This window comes from Chroicocephalus ridibundus, chromosome Z, assembly GCF_963924245.1.
Source record: "Chroicocephalus ridibundus chromosome Z, bChrRid1.1, whole genome shotgun sequence".
Taxonomy (NCBI): domain Eukaryota; kingdom Metazoa; phylum Chordata; class Aves; order Charadriiformes; family Laridae; genus Chroicocephalus; species Chroicocephalus ridibundus.
This window is the reverse complement of record NC_086316.1, coordinates 63,381,238-63,404,473: the sequence shown is the minus strand read 5'-3', so window position 1 is coordinate 63,404,473 and position 23,236 is coordinate 63,381,238. Positions and strand designations below refer to the sequence as shown.

The following is a 23,236-nucleotide window of genomic DNA, read 5'->3' as shown; positions in this document are numbered from 1 at the left end:
GACATGCATGCTTTTCTTCCATTTCTATGAACAAAACAGTTACAGTGGTAAGAATTCTGCAGGGTCTTCAAATTTACCTATACTAGGGCAAGTGAAAAACTTTGTAAGGATCCAAGACCTTTCCTCATCTTAAAAATTTCATGTTAGAACTAAGATCATAATCTTTGAAAACTTTAATATTTTCTTCTTTTATAATCACTGTTTTGTTTGGTGGTTGGTGGGTTTTTTCCAAAATATGCCCATATTTGACCACGATATTTTAGTGTAGTGGGATAAATAACAAAGCAAGCCAAATGCAGACAGAGTTCTGTTTAGAAAACTTTGTACTTTGCTAAATATAATTATTTGGTTTTATTTAGTCAGTGTGCATAAAAGAGGACAGATGCTTTTTTACTTTCATTTCACATGTGAATAAGTGAGGATTTTTAAAGAATTCTTATGCCAACACTTTAAATTTTTTTCCGACATTCCTACAAATTTCGCCAGCACTTATGGTTTTTTTTCCAAATCTTTTCCATGCAACTTGCCAAAGGAACATAATTTCAGAAGCGAATGTTCTACACTGTTTTTTGGAGATCTCCAATTTTATATACTTTTCATCTGCAGATAAAAAAAAGAGCAAAAAGCCCCCTTTAACTACACATTTTACGTTCTCCTTTTAACTCTATTTTATTAAATTCCTTGAAATATTACAATAAACCCTTTGGAAAAACACAGAAAAACAACTGCCTTGTTGTGTCAGAAGAAGGCAATTCATTTCAGAAGGCGGCAAACAGAAACTAAGGCAATAACCAGGTAAATACAGAAAAAAATATTACATTCGGTCACTAATCCAAATTAGCGTGACTCACCCGTGCGCACACACAAACACACATACCCCCTCAGCTGAAATCTATCTTTAAAATATCAGTTGTGAGGTTCTGTCATAAAAAATAATGTACTTGCTCCTTTATTCCAGTTTTAATTATTGCAAGCATATATATTTTCCAACAGCAGAAATTGGGAAACTATCCTACATTCTTTTGAAATAGTTCAGTGTTGTATTTTGGGTGTATGAGGAGTACATGTTAATAATTCCAATATGAATTGGAATTGTCTGCACTGTCTGGACCAAACTGCAGATCGGAACTTTGCTTGAACAAGCAGTGGGAAGTTTAGCACTTGACATCAGCTTGAGCTAGTACTGCATATGATGGGAACATTTCCATCGATTCCCATAGTGCAAGAGTTTGGTCTGCAAACTGTGATCCTGTAAACAGCCAGCCAAGGGCACAGCATTTAAAAACTCTTAACACCTTCGTTGACTGTCTCCATAGGCATATGTACCCCTGTACAGATTAGATTACAGAATCAAATCTCAATCTTTAAATTCACTTTAAATTATGTATCGTAAAACATATAATTGCAGAAATGTAAGTCAAAATCTGTGTAGCAAATACAAAAATATGCCTCTTCTGCTCTAATGACAGGATTTTTACAATAATGAAATATTGTTATAGTAGTAAAAAAGCAAGAAAATGACTACTAAGCAGTCGTTCACTCACTAGCTACATAACATCACCACCTCTGACTGAAAATTTCTCTCTTTCCTTCTGCTTCAGTTCTATTATTTCTCTGAAGTAGTTGAATAAAATTGACACATTTTACAAACTTACTATGAGAATCTGATACTGTATTGTGTGAATTGAAGCATTTTGGAAAACAAACAGCATGCGTTATAAAACACATTAATAAAACCAGGGATTTCCCATTGGTAATGAAAGATCTCACCAAAGCTGTGCAAAGGATGAATACAGGCTTAGGATCATATAACTTTTCCAGAACATTTCTATTTGAGTCAGGAATGGTGTAATACTGTTGAGTCTATGACCTTGTTCTTCACCCTTTCTCTTTGCTCCACCAAAGCAAAACCCAGATACTTGAGGGGAAAAAAAATATCTGCTATATCTAAGGGAATGAACCAAAAGGGTGCAAGAAGAATAAGGGTATCAGTACACTTTATAAGCAGAGATCTAATAGTTATTATCAATCAGGCCTATAAAAGTGAAAAAAGCCCTTTGTGCAGATGTAAAAAACATCATAGGAAGGAAAAGAATGCCCAAATATTTCTACTCACAATTGCTTCTGTGCTTTGTGATTTTATCTCACATAGGAAGCATATACAAAGTCAAAAAACCTACAGGATATCCCTGCAGAGTGTCTATATTTTTGAACAGGTAGTGGATAAATAAATCTTTAGTGTTTGCAATAGAAATAAGATGATCTCAAACTCATCCGTACACACATTATGTACTCCACAACAAACTACTGGTACTCAAAGACTTTCTCATTTTCTGTCATTTTCCTAATTTTAGGTTAATTTCATGAGGTTAGGTTTTATGAGACACAGAGGGACTGGTTTAATTTATAGCTAATCTCAACGTTGCTTCATCCCTGTACTCCAGTGTAGCGTCTCAGGAGACCTTTGTAAAACAGTCTACAATATAATTTAAACATTTTTTTTGCATTTTAATATCACCGGATAGGAAATTAATCTTCTGTTTGGAAAGATATAAGGATACTAGAGCATTCTCTGAAAGCTTAAGATCTCAGACATGCTATCCCTGTTAACTGCTTGGTCAAAATTACAGCAAGCGGGGATTCAATGTTAGCATCTTTACAGACTGAACAATGCAAAAGTGAGGATCGTCACCTCTGTACAGACATCGCTGTTGTATCCAAGGCCAGTAAAGAGAAAAAGCAAAACCCACAGATGTAGACATTTCAGGGTTTATGCTCCTATTACAGTATCTATTCCGAAATATCTCTGCAACACACACAGTACAACACAACTCCTTTAATGGTTGAAGAAACTACTGGCTGGAACACTAGCACTGAAAAAAGGTTTTGAATGTTACAGAATGTTACAGAATTGTCTCATTCATAATAATGATGTGGACTATAATGCAAGCCATGATTAACAATCATAAATTAAATGTATTATAAATATTTGTAATTATCTATTTTAGCTAAACAATCATATAGGTAAATATATGGATAGGATACATAATGTTTTATTTAATTCTGTTGCCAAATTATCCATAAAAATATGAGGGGAAAAAATAAAATTATTAAAGTATAAACGTAGTGCATTTTATACATATACATAGATATAAACCCATGAATAGTTTACATATCTATATATAAAATTTGGCTCCTAAAAGAACCCTTACTTCATATTTATTATGTACTTTTACTAAGTAAAAACTGATTTTTAAAGAGCACCAGCATATATCTCTGTACAGGTTACAAAAGCTGCTTGACACTAATGAATAAACTCTGCAGATTGCTCAATGGTCTACAGATAATAACATAAATATTTCCAGAAGGAGGGTGTAAGTAATGGAAGTCTCATTTGGAGTGGTATGTTTAAAATTACAATGAACCAGAATACGATTACTAAATGAAAACATTCCTGAATGTTAGGGAAATTCAGATATTGATGAGGATTTACCACTCAATCATGAGAAATTCTACTTCTTTCCAGTCTTTTATGCAAGGCTGGCTCTATGTCTTGTTTTCTATTTCCTAGCAAAGCCTCTCTAATTTTGCACAATCTTTTCATAATACTCAATTTTTCTTTTGTTTGGAGTAGATAATTTGCTACTGTATACTTTCCTCCACAATATGGTCTATGTTCCAAAGCATGCTTTTATTTATTTGAATATTTTTCCAGCAGAGGTATTAGGAAAAAATCTATTGGTCCATCTATCAAAATCATCCACCTACCAAAATGCGTCTGGCCAATTTGCCTTCTGTATTTATTTTGTCAAACATTCTATGAATAAGTTAATGGGAATCTGCTGCTGATTCTGCCATTTAGAATGTCTTTAAATTTACATAACCCAAGAGGTAGAAAAAGAGTAATACTTGCAAAGTCAACGCTCAAAAATAGATTGTCAGCCCATGATTACAGAAGCTGTTGTGGTTTTTTTTAACTGGGTAGCCTTTTAAGCAAAACATAAGACTTCGAAATTTTCAGAAATCTACAGTAACTGGGGACATATGCTTTTTATTCAGTTATCTGTTAGCTAAAAAAAAAATCCTAGAAAAAAGAATCAAATTATAATCCAAAGTGTAAATCAACAGATAATACTGAATGTAAATTTTCTCCATTGATTTCTAGAAACAGATATTAAATTTTGATATGATTGATGTGACCTTATCTTTCAAAACTAGTCTTGGTTTGTACTTTTTTTAGAAGTTAATTTAGATTTCTGGAGTACCAGGGGACTGGCCAATCTGCCATAGATAGCAATACATACGTGTATCCTATATTTATCTTGCATATTTACTTGTATGTCCAAGATTCTTGGGCAGATGACGTCTGGGCCCAAACACTGGATGACTTTTCATATTGTCTAGATGAGCTTGCTCGGACCAAGGTAGTTTTGGCTCTTTTCCAGAGTTAGAAATGTGTAGTCTCCGATCTAAATCCCGCTGTATGGCAATCCTAGAGTCTCTCCAAGAATTGCCCATGATAGATCTTACTTACTCAAATAGTTTAAAGACTCCTGGTTCTCCTCCATTCATCTTCAAAATGCAATCCTGCCTTTGAAAGATAGAGTTGGCCCTCTGGCTTCTTCTAACACGTTCTCCTATCTGATACTGACAAGGTTAATGAACTATGATTCCAGAAATCACCCAGATTTTGTTATTACAAAACATAAAAGTAATTGAATAAAGAATTCTAAGCAAAAAAGTTCTCTTCTTTACATCTAGGTATCTACATGGCTCTATAGGCACGCTGTATAAATATAAGATGGATATAATGAAACTTGCATGGTATATGCATATATATGTGTGTGTATATATATATATATATAAAAAAAATTCCACATGCTGCATGGAATTAAATTTATACTAATTGGTTTTCCGTCACAAACAATATTTTTAGGCTTGGTCCATTTCTCCTATAAACAGTTATTAAGGGTTTCTACTGCTCTCACAGGAATCTCTCTTCTCTGACACTGCTCTCCAACCCTTCAATTCTCTGTGAGTATTTCTGCATTTAATTCCATAAAAGGTTAGTGAAATTTAAAGCCATTGTAAAGCACTTATGAACAATTCAATTGATGAACTGAATTCAGTCAATCTTCCAACTATTATGTGCTAGAAGGAATGTTTTTGCTAGTAAAAAGTTATTTTCTTTGGCCATTTGAGAGCCTATGCTGGCTGGCCATCCCTCTTGAGAGTTCTGATAGATCTATTAGCAATACATAGTTTTGCCTTGTCTTATTATCATCCTTTGAGCCATATTCATCCTCTGTCTGTCCATCCTGCAAAACTGAATTCATAACTTCTATGTGATACTTAAAGGCTATTCCTCAGTAGCCTCAGTCTGGAAAATATGTTTCTGGGTGTAGTTTTAAGAAAGTGTTGACGAAAAGAAGGATGAAGGTGAGGCTGTAGTTTGAGTGTCACCAGGATGACTTTTGTTTCAAAATGCTTCTGCCTGATGATAAAAAACAATGTGGTATCTACACTACAAAATGGCACACCATGCAGAAGTGCTGTAGTATGTGGTGACCCAAGACGGTAACCTAGTAAATCCACACTAAATCCACCTTACCGTACAATACTGTGAACATGTGATGAGATTCTAGTGAAATTCATTCCAGCTGCATTATCCTGGTGCCATGACAGCCCTGCCCAAACTTGTATCCAGATCCAAGCCAATAAATCTAAAAGGTGTTGTGGTAGTCATACAGACTCAGAGCCTCAGGTTTCTGCTTGGGTATCTGCATTTCATCCCATTGTCTTGTATCTTTCTTGTTAGACATAGCTAAATGAATCCTAAACTAGCCATGCTGATTCAGCACAGAAAAAAACCACTTGTCTTCCTTATTTGTAGTCTACTGGGTCCTCTCCCAGCTGTTTTCCCAGTCTTGAGGAAAAATGGAAAGAAAGGGGGCAGAGTCTAATCTATCTGGAATAAACATCTGGAGACACAGATGACAACGTCTTGAGGCTTTGCCTCTAAAGCTCTAAATCAGCATTTTCCTCATCTGTTGCTAAGATGAAGAAGCATCAGAAAAAAATTGACTCGTTTTTCCTGATTGGATGCAGGCTGTTCTGTTCTTACAGGAGCAGTCAGGGAATTGCTACCACATGAAACTCGCTATTTTTCTTTGCTTCTTGTTCACTGATCATTACCTGCAACAGAAAAGTATCTGCTTTTAAAGCTGTTCTGCCTTACGGAAAGGTGTGAATGGGTAAAAAGAAGTGAACTAGGCTTCTGACAGCTGTCCTGCAGGTACCTGTGTATCTCTATCTCAACAGCTTCCTGCTGTCATTGAGGAGATGACATGAAAAGCTAGGGAGAAAAAAAACTAGTTTTACAGCCTATTCTACTCTATGAAATGACAAAACAATTATTTTAAGGAAAAAAAAGTATCAACAGGATATTAGAACCACAAACAATGAGAAGCATAGAGTTACAATTAACAAATCACGTTTGAGAACTCCGACATTTTTAAAAATAGATTGCAAAATTATGATGATATAAGATGAAGAAGTTATCTTTGGCTCAGTACATTATTAAACACAGTATCCTATACAATTGGAAAATCTATTCATAATTGCAATGTGTAAAATAATGTTTATCCAAGGTGGCTTTGAAAAAAAATAAAATCTATATTCCGGGTTACAAAAATACACCTAAAATATTATAAAAGATAATTTATTATTGAAGCTGCTATGGGTAGGGTTTTTTTATGCTAGTTCAAATATCGCTTAGTATCTTCAGTAGTGATTTTTTTTAATGAAATTCACAGATGGTAGTAATTCGAGTAGGCTGGCAAACACTGGCAATGACAGGCAAGTATCTCAAAAAACCTGAAGAGATTAGAACTATAGCAACAGATTCACCAGAGCATTATTCTGGCTTTATGTTAATATAGCTACAATTTTGCAATCAAACCTAGAGAATAGAGAAGAATAATGGAGATGCTAACAGTAAATCATAAAATAAATTTAAAAATTAAACAGAAATAGAGGAGGCACAAGCAAAACATGTTTTTAACTGGCAGTAAAAATTTGAAAGGTCACTGTGTACATATCAAGTAAAGAAGCAAGAACGTTTGTTCAGGCTGAAATTTAAAACTGTGTGGGAACATTTCTATGAAGATATGTTCAGCTCTATTACATGTGCAGCGTAACACAAGCCACGGAATTTTACCATGTTTCTCTAAACCTATACATAAAAAATTATTTCTTAGCTATCTGTTGAATTATGTCTTCATCAATAGACAACTTACTGTCAGGACAATTATGGGACCAAAACGGAGTTCAGAGGAGAGCAACAAATAGAAGTAAATGAGACAGAGAACAGCAGAACTGTAACACTAAGAAACAAACCCCCAAATGCTACAAGAAGATAACTGAGCCGTAAGCTTACAGTCAGAACTACCAAGCTGTGAAATAATGTCTCAGAAGAGATGCAAAACCCATATTCTTTGTCATATTTAAATCTAGGCTGCATGACTTACTAGCAAAACTACTAACAGGAACAGTGTTGAATTAACAGAAATGATTGGTAATGATAAAACAAAACTACCCTGCATACTTCTTTTATAATGGTACTGTTACATGAATACATACGTATCTCTCCTGAGAAAATCAATTTATATTGAGAGAAACCTATATCATATTTAAGGGTGTAAGGATGACTTATTCAGTGTCCTTTAGTTTAGACACTCCTCTTAAAATCTCCAGTACATAAAACTGGATGGGTTCACAGTTCAGTGGTGTGATACAAAATGCCTTAACCTGATACAGGAACTGAAGAGAAATTTTTTTCCTCTGAACAGCACTAACGTTACATATCTGCCTCTGCCCATCGACTCCATAGGGAGCTAAAACACCTCTCCAGACCAATTCAGTGATCCTCTAAATTGTGTGGGAAGCTACATTTGAACCAACTTAAAGAAAATCTATTGATCTGGATGGTCCCTTCAGGTAAGATTCAGAATACAGCACCTTATTCTGAGGTTAGATCCCTGAAAAAGGAAGAGAAGCTCATTTTGTTCTTAGTAGTCTCATGGTTAGACCACTTGAGTGGTTTAAGTCCATCTCCGAAAATACAGCAAGTGTCTGAGTTATTGAACAACCTTTATTTCTTAAAGGAATAATTGCACTGATGACACTGAACTTACCAAACAACTGCCATTTGCTCCCATAAAGCCCATCTTATGCCATTTTAAAAACTCCGGTTATTAATCTGCTCTCAGTGAACTCACAGTTCTATGTTTGTGTTACACAATTCAAAACACACTTAAAGGCTTCATTATGCATCGTATGTACCAATTGCATCATACATACCAATCGTATATACAGATTGCTATAAGCACATTTTTGAGATTAACATATTTTGACTGTTCCAATCTTTTTCATATAGAAGTAAAATTTCAGGTAGCAATCTACTTCTGTATAAAAATCACCACAGAAGTATTGATTATCACAATTTTAAGGTATTAATATAAAGATCTATGCTATCCTTTCCTATAATCTTTACATTATCACCGATGCTACCAAAGAACATTGACAGATAAAAACCCACCAGACTGCATGAAAAAAATCTGGAGAATGAAATGCACAAGAAACAGGGCTACAACCTTGTTCTTTTCATTAGACTCCTTCACATTATGCATGTATTTGAAAAAAGAATACTTCCCACCATTCATAGACAAATTCCACCCTTCTCTATTTCTCACCCTCAGATTAATGAAGTAATGAGATATGATCAGCACTTTCAAATGTTTTGAATAGATTAAAAATGAGAACTGTAATGTGGAGAATGGCACAGAAGAAGCTTTCGCCACTACACAAAAGAAGTGTTCTACAAAATAAAAGTCTTAAGTGACTTGCCAGATTTATGTCTGTTCATTCTAAAAATGTAAACCACCAGAACAGGTCACTGTATGTCTACTATTTATCCTGAAAGGTGCCAATTTTTTGAAACTCATGATTTTTCTTGAGAGATTACTTACTCTAAAAAACTGGTGATGTAATCCCGACTGCAGGCTGACCAAGAGAAAGGGTTGGTGTTTGCTGTAATATGAGCTGCCATTAGCTTTGCTGCTTCATGACCTTTGGTCCCACAGGAATTTCCAATTCCATCATGATTCATACCAAAACTGCCCAAAAGAGGAGGAGAGAAATAGTCCATTACTTTTTTACAGCATCAGACATCTCTTAAAACTTCATGTCACCTTTAGAAATCATGTTGGACCTAAAGGAACACACTCAGTACAGGAGAACTCTTAAGTAGAGAATCAGGATCAGTTAAGTTCTGTTTAGCTTATTCAGTTCTCAGAATACTGCACAATTACATACCTTTCCTTTCTCCCACATACTTTAGAAAGCATTTCACTTATTTTCTAAAGCTTTTAAAGAAAATTTAACAATACTCTTGCAAGATAAATACAGAGTACTCAGTCCTCATTTAGTATTGTACCTGGATAAGGAATTGTGGCACCAACACTTGGATTAGTAAACAAGGACAAACAGAGAACAGGTATAGTATAGGCACACAGCAGCCAATGATAATTCAAGCAGAACAGGGGTTTTGCAATTCCCTGGGCCACGTTGTATGCACACTCCCTCTCTGTATCCACTCACAGAGTGACCTGGAGCCCTTCTGTTAGAGCTCTGCTTTATCATGGAATGTCAGAATCAAGAGGCCTAAAAATCAGCAGAAAATACAGTAAGAAACCTCTGGGTGGCACTTGGCCAAATTAACTTTCAGCAAAGGTGATATGACTCTGGAAAAAGATATATGGCAAAGGAATCCTTATGTCTTAAAATGAAATACACCCTTGGAGCTACAGATCATCAACATAAGCATCAAATTAAAACTGGAAGTAAATACACAGACCATCTATTTGAAAAGACTTTCATTACAGATCATCTTTAGTTAAATTATTACTGTTATTCCTAAACAATCAACAACATATACCTGACTGGCCTGACATAAATGAAGCACCTGAACAGAGTATTTCTTAACAGTACACGCTTTTCTAAAACTACATTTTCTTAGTCTGCCTTTGATTAATTTCCATTCAATCACTTGGAGGGAAAAACTTCTTTCTTTAATTAACCTTTGGTCAAATTTCTTCCTTCTTCACAAACATGGCACAAGGCTTATGAAATCAGAGGGGCAGACAGTGACACACAGGAGCCTCCCTGACCATTAGACAGAGAAGTAGTTAACAGCAATGCCAAAACTGAGCTTTGCACATACACAGCAGCGCAAGTGTCACTTCTTGGTGTATATCATACAAAGAGATCAGTCTTTGGAGCCTTCTGTATTTCAAATGCTGAGAAGACTGACTCCCTGATTTCTTACTCATTGTTCAGGAACGCAAGTGTGTTACGGCACTCCATTTTGATTTCCTATAAACTTTTAGGACTGACTGCCAGGAGATACAAATAGTGGCACACAAGAGGCTGGCCATTTATCTACAGACAATACCACTTCATACCAGTTCATGCCACTTTCTTCACTGAAAATAGTGATAGTGGTGTTACATTCATCTGATCATACTGCTCCAGAATGTGGTACAAAAATAGACTGAACTTCAATACACTGGGTACTGTTTCACCTCTTCAGCTGATCATAACAGCCTACAAGCACAAGGTACAGCTAACCATTCCTCCCAAACCCCATTCATTGCATGGACATAAGAAAAGGCACATCCAAACATGATGGATGTTTCCTACAGGCTGGGGAAGGACTTCACCATCAAAAAAGCATCACCTCCTTGCCTATGGGATGTTTCACTATAGAATACCTAGTCTGTGGCGATGTCTGCACGTATCTAGTTCAGTGTATGGTATCTCATAAATGCAGAAAGCCATATACTATATTACACATGGGAAAGGTCTGACTAGCACCCTAGATTATTATATTATCAAATGAAGAATACCCCTCACATGTAAAAATGCAGCTTCAAAAACAACTCGTCTGAGCAATGCACATATTATAATGAAACTTTCAGACCAGTGTTAATTATTATGATCAGTCTTCAATATAAATATATACATTGGGAGGGAAATGCAGCAACTCTCTTTTTTCCAGCATTATGGCTTCTCTTCCCAAGGGAGCACCTACATTACATTTAAGAACCGTGTAAAGCAGCAACACTAAGAACTTAAAAAACATAAATTCTTTAAAACTTTAAAATCCTGCAATTTCTTTATAGTTTGTATACTTAAAAAATACTAAGGCATCAGCACATCTGACTAGTGTTCTGTGCACATTTCATTTACTAACATCTGTAATGGAACAGATTCTTTCTTCCTTATATCTGAAAAAGTTATCTGAGGTAATTATTTGTAATACACACCCAACTTAAGATCTGACCTCAAAAATCACAGGGAAGACTAACTAGTCTCAGCTGCGCTGAATAAAACAGCAATAGATAACCAGAGATCCTGAAGTATAAGGAAAGAGAATGATGGGAATACAAACGTCTCTTTCACCCTTCCTTTATCTTGCGAGGGAACAATACTGCAGCTCCCTACAATTTCATTTGTATTTAAGATGGGGTTACTGATTTGTTAGGTGGTTCTTAACTATGATGGTTATGATTGCCAAAACACATTGCTGATGTATCTAAAATGACAGCAGTTATTTTTGTGAGACAGCCAGGATGGTTCCATCCTGATTTATTATCCAAACGCTTAAGATTTAGAGAAGACATATCCAAACTACCCTGAATGCTCCTCAGTACTGTACACCATGTACTTTTATAGCACTGAAAAATTTATCAAAATGTGCTACTCTAGTGAACCACTTTTTCTCATTAACAATACATTATCTCTGCTTTCCAACTGTAGTACTACTGATCTGCACATCAAACCATTTCCTAGCTTTCTTAGGGTCTCAGAACTGCAGAGAACGCTGATGCTTCCTTCCTCTAAATACAACAGGCTATGTTAATTTTTTAATCGCTTATCAATTCATGAATTTGACCTAATTCTTTTAAAGCAGAGTGGCTCTTACTTTGCTCTGCCACTTGGTTAACAGCATAAGGAAGAAGCATACCAGAGACTGAGAATCTTGAGTCAGGTGGGGCAACAAAGTTCAGGAACACAAGCAAGAAAAATACTGTAAAATCAAGCACTTGACATTATTGTCCTTTATCTGAGGCTGATTTCCAGCTCCGTAACTACATGTAACTGTTCAGGAAAAATAAGCCTTTCTTCCTAAGAGAGAAAAGAAACTTTAACCTTAAGAAGTCTTACTATACTAATTATATAGTATATAATAATAAACATACATACAAAGAGTGAAACGGGTCATTTTAGAGCTAAGTATCTTGACCCAGGTACATTGCCAGAACTTCCTCCAGTGACTCAGCATGTCAGTTAGACACGTTCTCACAACATTTATGGAGAATGAAGCAAAGGGCAGGGAGGTGTCACGAAGTGCACCAGTGAAGAATACTTTAAAAATTTCTAACAGTAAATCTCTACTACAATGAGAAGATGGAAGGCATGCTTGAACAAGTAGTCATGTGTTAGAAGACCTAAAGGGTGAATTATAATATGCTTGTAAAAAATGCCAGTTTATTTTATTAGACACCAACTTTTTCATAAACTTTGTATTCATTTATTTTTTGTAGTATGTTGTACTTATTAGTTATTAAAAAGGTATCATTTAAATCTATATACGTATTTCATATAGTTTAGAATGTCTATGTACAGACCACATTGAAAAAATAAGAAAACGGTCAGCTTTCCTTTATCTCTAAATGTTACCACAACTTTGAATTTCCTTTTCTTAGTGACATTACAACATGTACAAGGAGGGAAGAAGGGGAAAACTAGCATGTTTCAGCATTATTTTGTGCAACAAAAAGTGCACAAATGTGAACGTAATCTACTATGAAAGAATAAAAGATATATTTTTTTTCCCTACGATATCAGAGCTATGAACTACAGGTAACAAAACTCAATTTCTGTGTGTACATACATGACAATTTTCTTAATTATTCTCCTGTCTACTAGAAGTGAAATATTTGGCAACTGACATGATGTTATGCTAAGTTTTTGGAGAAGAAACAATCGTCATGTTTTATGGTTTTATAGTAATAGAAGGTCAGTACTTTTTCTTTATTTTTTTAACTATATTCCCCCATATATGTCATAAGAGAAAGTTCTCCTCTTTCTATGTAGCTCTGCATATATTTCTAGCCAATGTTATAAAAGTATTAGTTATAGCTTCATCATAGCACGCAAACTGCAACTCACCTTTAAATGACATTACAAAAAAAAAAGAAAAAAGAATAAAAAAGTATGCTCTTGAAAAATCAATTTATTTTAATTGAGGATCACAAACATTGATAGCATTTATTGAAACTACCTGACATTGCATTGTTCCCCTCAAGGGAGGAATCAAGGTTCATTAGCTACTTTACTTCCTATTTCCATGTCTTAAAGTGGATTTTAACCTTAACTGCTGATATCCTGCATTTAGAGATCATTACATGGTTTGGAGCATCCCTAATCCTTTATTCTGAAGTAATGCAGGATTTACATCTTTGACTTTGCTAAAACATATTTCTTCCCTGAAAACCCGGGAAACAAACTAATTGAATAATGGTAGCTTTATAACTAGCAAAGCTGCCATGAAATTAAATATAATTTTAGCGTATTTTTATCATAGCATTTTCCCCATTTACTTCCGAAGCGTCATTCTCCTCTGAGTTATGGCTGATGATCAAACACCCCATCAAATACAATTTTTATATATTAGCATAATTTAGTATTAAATAACATATGAAGTCCTTAAAAGCATAGCAAATTCTAATTTACTAAAAAAATACAGCCTATTCAGAAACCTGAACTTTCTTACAGGGGGAAATGACAGACTTCTATGGGAATTTTAGAAAAAATAGAGGAGAAACGTCTCCTGGTTTACATTGCTATAGCTATCAGCTTTCACGCCACAACAGTAACATCAAGTAAGGTTTGTATGCTACACAACGACAGAGTATGAATGCATCAGGTCTCTACACTGTAGGTCAAAGTGGAAAGTATTGGCTCTAATCAGGAAGCAAACTTCTGAACTCTGTTTTCCTTTGGAAATTCATTATGCCCTTAAGGTTATGACAACCTTCCTCTTCGCCCCCATTTATTCCTCTTACATTTTTTTTTAAGACCTGTGAAGTGTTATTACATGCCTTTTCCTTGATTAGAATGCTTTAATGTTAGATAAATAATTTTAGTATTGTAAATTCTAAACTTCAAATCGTATTTCGCAGATGTGCAGACACAAGCCTTTCTCATACTGTAAATATAAATGTCACAGAAACCAGAATTGCTTTTCTAGACTTATGTTTGTGACATTTCATTTTATATGCACAAAATATCATTAAAATTGGAGTCCCAAAGAAGACTATTTATAGAAGTTGCATGCTTTTATACTGGCAATATTACAAAGCCAGACATAAAACATTGTTTCTTTAACACAAAAGACTGGGGGAGGGGACAGGGGGGCAAAAGAGCAAGAATATGACTAGGTATGGTCTTATGTGGCTTGTCCAGCCAAAAAGTGGACATATTTTGGGTTGCTTTTTTTTTTAACTGAAAAAAATTACTTAAACTGTCCCTGAAAATTCAAGGCATCATTCTCAGTCAATCCCAGACATCTAGCAGGACCCTAGGCATCTAGCAGGGACAGGTTTTAACTTGTTCTGGCTGGTGTTGAGGTGTTCATACACTGTAGATTTGAGACAGTCTGTCGGCCCTGCTATAGTTGAAGATGGAAGACATAATCGCCATGGATAAAACAATGATGACAACATTAACTGCAGATCTATTCATGGGAGAGCTGACAGGAGATGGTGTTAGTACAATACATCCTGGTTGTGTTTCAACTATTTTTGAAAGCTATTTTGAAGTTTGGTATATGTGTCCCTATTGCCTCAGATTGGAGTATTTTCCTTCTAGTTATACAGCACATATATTCCTTGACACAGATTTCTTCTAGAAAACATCTCACTCAAACTCAGGTCCTACGATGCAGCTAATCAAACATGAAGCTCACTGATCGCTGAAGAATGAGGAAAAGACAACCAACTTATGAAAGTAGTCTAGGATTTCCTAGATCAGAAATTTCGACTCCAGCAGTGAAGACCAACTTTCTCCTATCAGATGAGGGCTATTTCTGCTATTTTTCTACTTTGCATACAGACTAAAAAAAGACACTGAAAGTGCTAAACTCAGCTGTATGAACTAACATGCTTGAAAATACTGTTGTTGTTCTTCATCTTGAAGACAATAATACTCCATTAGACTATATCTATATTTTTATTATTACATCTTTTCTTCATCACAATATGACTGCCTAACTCCTCTGAATTTCAATTCATTACATCTTCTGTACATCAGACAATTCTGACTTTTCAGAAATTACTTTAGCCACCAGCCTTTTCTCCCTGCTCCTTCTGTACAAGCCTCAATAGCTGTATGGCATTAGTAAATTCTTTTCTTACTCCAAGTTTTACGGGCAGCTCTGTTCGAAGCCTAGACATTTTGACACTTCCTTCCCCCCCACCACCCCCCCCCGCCCTTTTATTTCATTTGTTCTTTTTCACTTTGTTATTTAGTTTCCAGATCTCAGATAATTCCGTAAGACTGCAACAATGAATGGCACAATACCTTTCTTTTAGGGATATATCCCTTTCAATGGAAACTGGAATTCCTTACTAGTTCAACTAAGCATCCTGTACAGCACACATGGGGCAAGCTAAGCTTTTCAGAAAGTATCCAAATGAAAAAGCATAGAGCAGAAAGCCACCTAACTCAGCTGGTAGGGAAACAAAATGGGACAGGATCTTTCAACTTGTCTGAGCATAAGAGCATATTCAAGCCTGCAAATAGTGCCTTTCCTCACCAAGAAGAAAAAGTCAAACTTTGCTTAGCAATGAAGGGGATGGGATACAAACTCAATTCTCACTCCTGCCATAAGAAGTCACTGGTTGTGATTTTTGCTTACCAGAAATCTTAAGCATTTCTTTGGTGTGAAATATTTAATGGTAGGAAAGTAAGCATTCGGTATGTCAAGCATTGCAAATCAAATGTCTAGAGACACTGTTCTGAAGGCTAAAGGGCCCGCTCTGAATTTTATCTGATTCACAGAAGTATTAAGAGTAATACAAGGTTGTTCTCAGAACCATGCATAGGGAGAAACAAACTGTTAGTCTAACACAATTCTTTATACCCTCAAGAAAGAAACACTGAGTTAATCACAGTGTACGGTCATTTTCAATAAAACCAGCTGGTTATGAATCTCAACGGCACACAGCTTATCTGGACCAAAACTGGGTTATACACATCAAAATACGACAAGTGGTAAGGAATGGAAGCCAAAAAAATATTTTAAAAAATACTTATAAATATTTAACAGAAAGTATGACTGACAATAATAATCACACTCACACTCTCAGTCTCTTTAAGTCTTGAAGATTAAGTGCTTTTCTGGATAATATTCTTCAATGAAATGGAAGTTAGTTGGATCAAAACAAGTTTAAATGAGATAAATTTAATACACTGTGATATACAGAAAGTCAGTCTGAATCATCTAATGACTTCTCATCACTCTATAATTTAATAAACTACTAGAAACTGAAAACAATTTGAGCCATACTCCCATCAGTGAATCTTATCCAATTTTGGAGAAACTGTGGATAATCTATCAAAATACATGTATTATCATTACCATTTTCTTTTAATCACAAAAGAATTTTAGTCCTTAGTTCAATATTTTTTTAAAAAACCTCAGTATTCCGTGGCAACTACACAATGAATAGAAACATGATATTTCAAAGTGCAATCCTCCCATTCTAATTTCATTGCGTGCATTTTTGTTGCATGTTATATATATATAGTGCAGACATTTCTCTTAAATGCTTCTATTTTTCATTTGACAATGAAGCAAATTTCCTATTTCCCATGTATGTCTGAAGAGAAAAGCAATAATCACAGTACAGCCAAAGAAAAAAGTTTATAAGGCTCGCCAAAATGATTACTCACATGTGCAAGTACCTTCTAGTAGGTACTAGGAAGCAGGAAGTTGAGAGGAAATAACAACTTCCTTGATTTAGTTGTAAAGGCATTCAGTCACAGCGTGGGAGGTGATGTGTGGATAGCACAAAACATTATAAACCTTGAAGATTTTTTGCATAAATACTGTTCCCAACTTTACTGAAGGTAATTACGTGGCATGTTCATTTCTAACACCAGGCTTGCAGTGCAACTTTCTTTAATCACTGTGCATTGGATAAAAGCTATAGGAATATGATTTCTACTTTCTTTTCAAACCAGCATTTGACATGTCATGCCAGCTACAGGATGAGGTGAAAGCTTTAAAGAGACATGTTTTCAGAATATTAAAAGACCTTACATATAAGAAGCCAAAAGATATGGAATGTAGAAAACACAGATGGTTAAAAAAATTCCTGTGATCACAGGATACACTCTATCACTATATTGTTTTTCTAGGATTCTAACCAAAGTCTAAGCTCTCCAAATCAATTCTTGTCATCATGCCAGCTTTGCACGACAAAATAGCTGCATATATTTAAATTATTTTCATGTATCTGTGGAATAACCTGAGTAAAATATGTATTTCCATAACATATGGATTAGAATGAAGATATGGTATTGGAAGATTGTTTTTCTTCTTAAACATGTAACAAATTCACAGCAAGGCCACCTATTACTAGAAGAGGTGTTATTAACAAGAATTTCAGACTATGAGTGATTTGGAAGAGCTCTTTCCTCAACAGTGGAAATGTATTTTCTTTCACCCTACTGTTTTCAACTCATGCAAGTGAAAGAAAAGGAGGAAGGAAATGAAGATGAGGAGAATTAAATGTGTTTTAAATTATTTTCGTCCAGATTTTATACAATTGCTTTTGGATTCTAAAATTCATCTACTTCAGTGCAACTACAGTGTTTTTTTTGTACGTAATATAAATGAGATCATACTTGCCCAGTGATTAGCTCGCATGATAGGTGGGCTGGAAATAACTGTTTACTTCCAACTCCTGTTTTTTGATCAGCAGATTGATAGCTTCCATTTCAGTCTGCATTGGAACTTTTAGCAGTTGCATCAGCTAACGATTGAAAAAACATGTCATCCATAACTCAGTGTTGGTCAACCCATGTAAACAAAGAAGGAAACCTCTTGATAATAGAAGATGCCTGGTCTTTTTAGAGTCATCACAATGTACTAGTAATGCTGTCTTTTAAAGGAAGACCCGAAATATTTCCAGACCAAGCTCTACTCAGATTTTATCAGTTTCATAACATCATGTTCTTTAAAATGATATGCTGATGCTTAAAATGTAAGGAGTGATGCTATGACTGCTCTATGACTGTTTTATATACTTCACGCTTGAGTGAAAGATGACTAAAAGTGTATACATATTGACAACAGAATCAATGTTTTAATGAAAATAGTTTGAACTATATTTAAGACAAAATAACAAACAACAAAAAAATTACCTTTTAACTGCTTTTGTTTCATATAGAAAGGTAGGCAAAAGTAAGAGGGGGGAAAAAAAGAAAATTTTCAAAGCCAAATATTTAAAAATATGAAACAGAGTAGGAAGGCTGCAAGCCAAATCTCAAAAGCACAGATTTAACTGCAATCTGAAATCAAAGGGTAAACAGTGAGTCTTCAGTTCTAAATTTAAAGCCCTTGGTAATATATACTAAATAAAATGTACTGCCACTCACGAATACTACATACAGAAACATGGAGCACTGGAATAGAGATGGTCAGGCCATGCAGGAAAAAAATAAATCTATTATTAAGCTAATATTAAAAAGGTGATACATTAAAACGTATTCTTTTTTTTTTTAAACTCACTCACTTGTGACCAATCTCATGTGCAATGGTAAAAGCTGAACCTAGGCCAATGTCTTCATTAATGCTGCAGCTCCTTTCAGGCTCACACATTCCAGCCACAGAGGCCAAGCCTGAATAAACAGAAGGAGACACAAAGGGTCATGCCAAGGTGTTTCAGTCTTAAAAGCCCTAGTTATAAATGCCTGGATTCTTTTTAATAACCTCTATGCACAGAAGGAGCAGTTGGCAAAAGGTTAACTTTCTAGTCATTTGCAAAATCACTGGGGGGAATTTCACTTTGCCGGCTAGACATTAATATTTTTTGAACTGCAGTCAGTGCTGGAAAATGTCTAGACTAGGGGTTAGATTTATAAATTTTACTTCTGGTAACTTGGGACCACCTAGTAACTTGAGCCAGGAGAGGGAATTCAAGAAAGCATTTCTATTTTAACATTCTTGAGCCTGAAGAAAGCAAAATGTATCCACATTATTTTTCTAAAGAAATCTGTTTAAGTTTAGTGGGTTCATAAAAACATACAAGCAACTTTTTTAGCTATGAAAAGCCCCACATGGTACGTTAAAAAAATTAAAAAAACAAAACTGAATGCATCAATGAAGAGAGAGGAGACATGTTAATAACAAGCATTCATTTAACCATGGAAGCCTTTTCCATTTATCACCCATCATCTTCTGGAATTAAAACCTTATTATATTACCAGCACTTTTAAAAACTTTCTTTAGAGAGAGAAAGCCACTGGCGTTTACAGACTATGGCTCTTCTGTACCTTACACATTCTTCAGCAACAGACTATCACACAACATACTGCAGTAATAATTTAGTGCCACTAGAGAAAGCTCTAAACATCGGATTTATTTAATGTATTCCTCCCTAGAGTTTCTTATCTGAAAGAAGCAGTAATCCTTTCCTTAAGGAAATTACCTGCTCAGTTAACTACACTATAACAAAAAAATGACTGGAAAAGTGTAACTTTGTCTGGGGAATGGGGCAGGGAGAGGGGAAGAGAGAAATCATGGTCTTTATATCAGCAGGCACTTCAAACTACTCTGTTTGGACTAACAGCAAGCAAGTACCACAGCAACAAGTGCTTCCTGATTGTGTCCACATCAGCAAGTAATCTGGAGCAGGGACTGGGTCAGCAGAGTGAAGCACTGATACTCAGGCTCCTCACATAACTTTGTAGGTGGGTTGGACACTCTACTTTGGACCAGTCTAATCCTGTAGGCTGTAGGTATTCACTACACATGTGGTTTAAAGCTTTCTTATGTGGAAAAACATTACACAATATTGTGCAAACACAGCCCATGTAGCAATTTAGACCCTAACGTCTCCTGTAGGCACATATGGAGCATTTGGGGAGTATGTGTTCTGACTTCGTTTTCTCCAAAGCAAATGTAGTTTGCACACACCAAAACTACTCTGATAGCCAAAATGACATGGGGAAAAGGTGACGATTTGTGTCTGTAGAATTTGCATCAAAACAGCACTAGTGCTATGAATAAATCATCTTTGTAGACACTGAGGAGAGGATAAAACATCAGAAGAAAAAAAGATTATCCATGGAGAAAAATCTGTATATTTTTTGCAGTGTGCAACCTGTAGAAAATACAGTAATTACAGTTCACCTATGCTATTCTAATTGACTATGACATTCTGAAGACAACATGGCAATACTTGTATACCAAGTGTCATGCTCTCCTGCAAAGCCCACCACCTTTGAGCAAATTAAGCCATCTTTATCTTCAGATCTTATAACTGAGCACTTGCTTCAGTGACTTACAGGGCCAGATTAATGTAATTCCATACCATTCTTGCAGAAAGTGACAGAGAGCAAGTCAAGAACTCAGTCTATGTCTCAGATTTAAAAAAGGACTTGTCCTTCACTGGAGCTACAGATGTGCTGCAAAGACATTTGAGATCTATCTTTTCTAAGAGATTCCATGAAAGATTCCCTGGTTTGGGAAGCTGGAATAGGAGAGAGATGTCTATGCCATATGAAATCTTTTACTTCTGTTTCTTCCTAGAATACCAATGATTCAGGTTTCTTTTGACCTTTTGAGATCTCTCTGAGACTTTTGTTCACAGACTCCTTAAATATATGCTTAACTTCAGTTAGCTTAAGTGGGACTTAAGAAGTCCCAGAAGGGGGGGACTTGCAGAAGAGGGCCACAGGGCCTTGCCTCTCAATTCAATGCCTATAATGCAAATACATCGTCACGGTTGTGTTGCCAAGGGTCCTACAAGACTGAGTTGGAACTGATACAATATGTGATTTTTATTTTTAAAAAAAAATTTAAATCAAGCCTTTTGTTTAGTAAAATGTTTGCCAGACTCTATCCCTTGTTATGCTGGATTCAAATGAAGCAGAATTTGCTTTTATGCCAAAGTCTGATACAGTTAAGAACCAGTACACTAATGATCTGTGTTAAAAATATCACATAAAAATATCAAATAGCTCATATGCAAATGTACATTCTTTCAAACTTTCTTCTTTTAAGAATCAATACAGACAGTCTCTTCAGTTTTGTCTCCTCCACACAGATGTCAAAGAAAATCAGTTACATCTAGAAATTCATCATCATCAGTTGCCTTTTACCAAAACATGCTGTGTATACCATTTACATTTACAGCAGGCAAAATTCTGGTACCTTTCCCCATGTAAACCACATCCCTGTGCCAGAAGCATTGTGCTGACTTGAGCAGGACTTGTAAAAAAATTAACATGAATTAAGCCTATCAAAGGATACAGTAGTACACAGAAAGACAAAGCAAACACAATTATGAGCTCTGACTGAGAAAAGTATTAATAATCTGAACTATACAAATTAGAACTGTATCTTTAATTACTTCTGAGAAAGAGGCCTACAAAAGGATGCAAATTGAAAAAAAAAAGTAAAATAAATGTTACATGAGTCTTTCAAAAATGTTTTTTTCATATATTAAAGAACTATTAAACATAATAAATATAATCTAGTAAATAACTTTTGGTGACAAACCTATTTATGGAAAGAACAATAGCTCTCCATCCCACACCTAAGATTGCTATGTGCATTTCTCCATTGGCAAAGCATTATTTTAAGGAGTTTCAATGTCACTATAATTTATACCACTGTGGTATTTTTCCCTAAATCTGTCAAAGAAACAATCTGAAGCTGTACTCTCTGTGTACAACAGAGCAACAGTGCAAACCTCAAAGCCTGTTTCTTTTGTAAGGTTTAGGGGTTTTTTGCTTGGTTTTTAACTTTCCTGAGGTCATTTACTTGTGTTTTTTTTAACTAGATCGATCATGGAGACAGGTCAAATGGAAATAAACAGCTAGTTCTTTTCTGTAAGAAGTAAGTTTGAGTCATCTGCTAGGTTTTGTCAGAACTGCAGCTGCCAAAGAAGAAATACACAGCAGCAGATCCCTTAACTGAAGCTTCGAGCAATGTCTGAAAGTCAAAACTCACCTAGGTTACCTTTTATTGTTCATGTCTATAAAACTGCAAAACTTTGAAAGCATGAACTTTAAAAAGACCTAATCAGTCAAAAAATCAATAGCTGAGTAGAAAGCAAGGAAACAGCAAGCAAGCTGAAATTACTCTTTACAATCTTACCCAGTGTTCCACAAGGCTTGTTTTTGTAAGTGCAGATATCATATCTGTTAAGGAGAAAAAAAGTAGATAAAATATGTCAGAGAATCAAATTTGTAAGATATTTTGTATATTTATCACATATCTGTATCACAGTTCAAGTTGTCAGACCGCAATCAGCTTAATTATGTGCAGCCAGCTGGTGTCGGCATTTTCTACACTCTGGTGTAAACCGCAAGCTGCAGTACACTCACAGCCGCTGGCCTCAGGCCAGTGGGACACCTGCCAGTAAGAAAAAAATGGTTAAAGTGGATCTTTGTAATCACCGGCTCCATAAAGCAGTCTACCGTGCTGTTACGAAGTTACAGCAGCATGTCTCTAGACTGCTACTGATTCAAAAAGCTTAATTTTAATTTCCGAACATAACTGAAATCCTCTTACAGTCTCACACTTAGCAACTCAACAATATTAATTGTAACTCCTACTATCTAAACTTCAATTCTAATTAAAAACTGTAACTCTCAATTATTACACCAACAATTACATGAAAAAAATCTTATGAACTGCCATTATAGTTCCCTTCTCATTATCTTCCAGTGATTACACATGTCTTAAGAGTATACTATAACAAACTAAAACATTTTTGTGAAAAGCTAAATAATGTCTTTAAAGGAGAATTTTCATAATTTTAGATACAGTCCTTCAAATACAGAAGCTCTACGAGTTTATGTGTAGTTAACA

The 23,236-nt window shown here is 35.3% G+C and overlaps 1 protein-coding gene across 2 annotated transcripts in view; it reads right to left on the bottom strand.

The window, feature by feature from the left end:
- The window catches only part of ADAMTS6 (ADAM metallopeptidase with thrombospondin type 1 motif 6), a 154,266-nt gene that overhangs the window by 72,857 nt on the left and 58,173 nt on the right, over positions 1–23,236 (bottom strand). For both annotated transcript variants that reach the window (XM_063320899.1, XM_063320898.1), the window contains 3 exons: positions 22,520–22,563; positions 18,930–19,035; positions 9,030–9,176 (listed from right to left, as the gene is read on the bottom strand). In XM_063320899.1, coding sequence (XP_063176969.1) covers positions 9,030–9,176; positions 18,930–19,035; positions 22,520–22,563 — 297 coding nt within the window. The remainder of the gene's footprint in view (positions 1–9,029; positions 9,177–18,929; positions 19,036–22,519; positions 22,564–23,236) is intronic.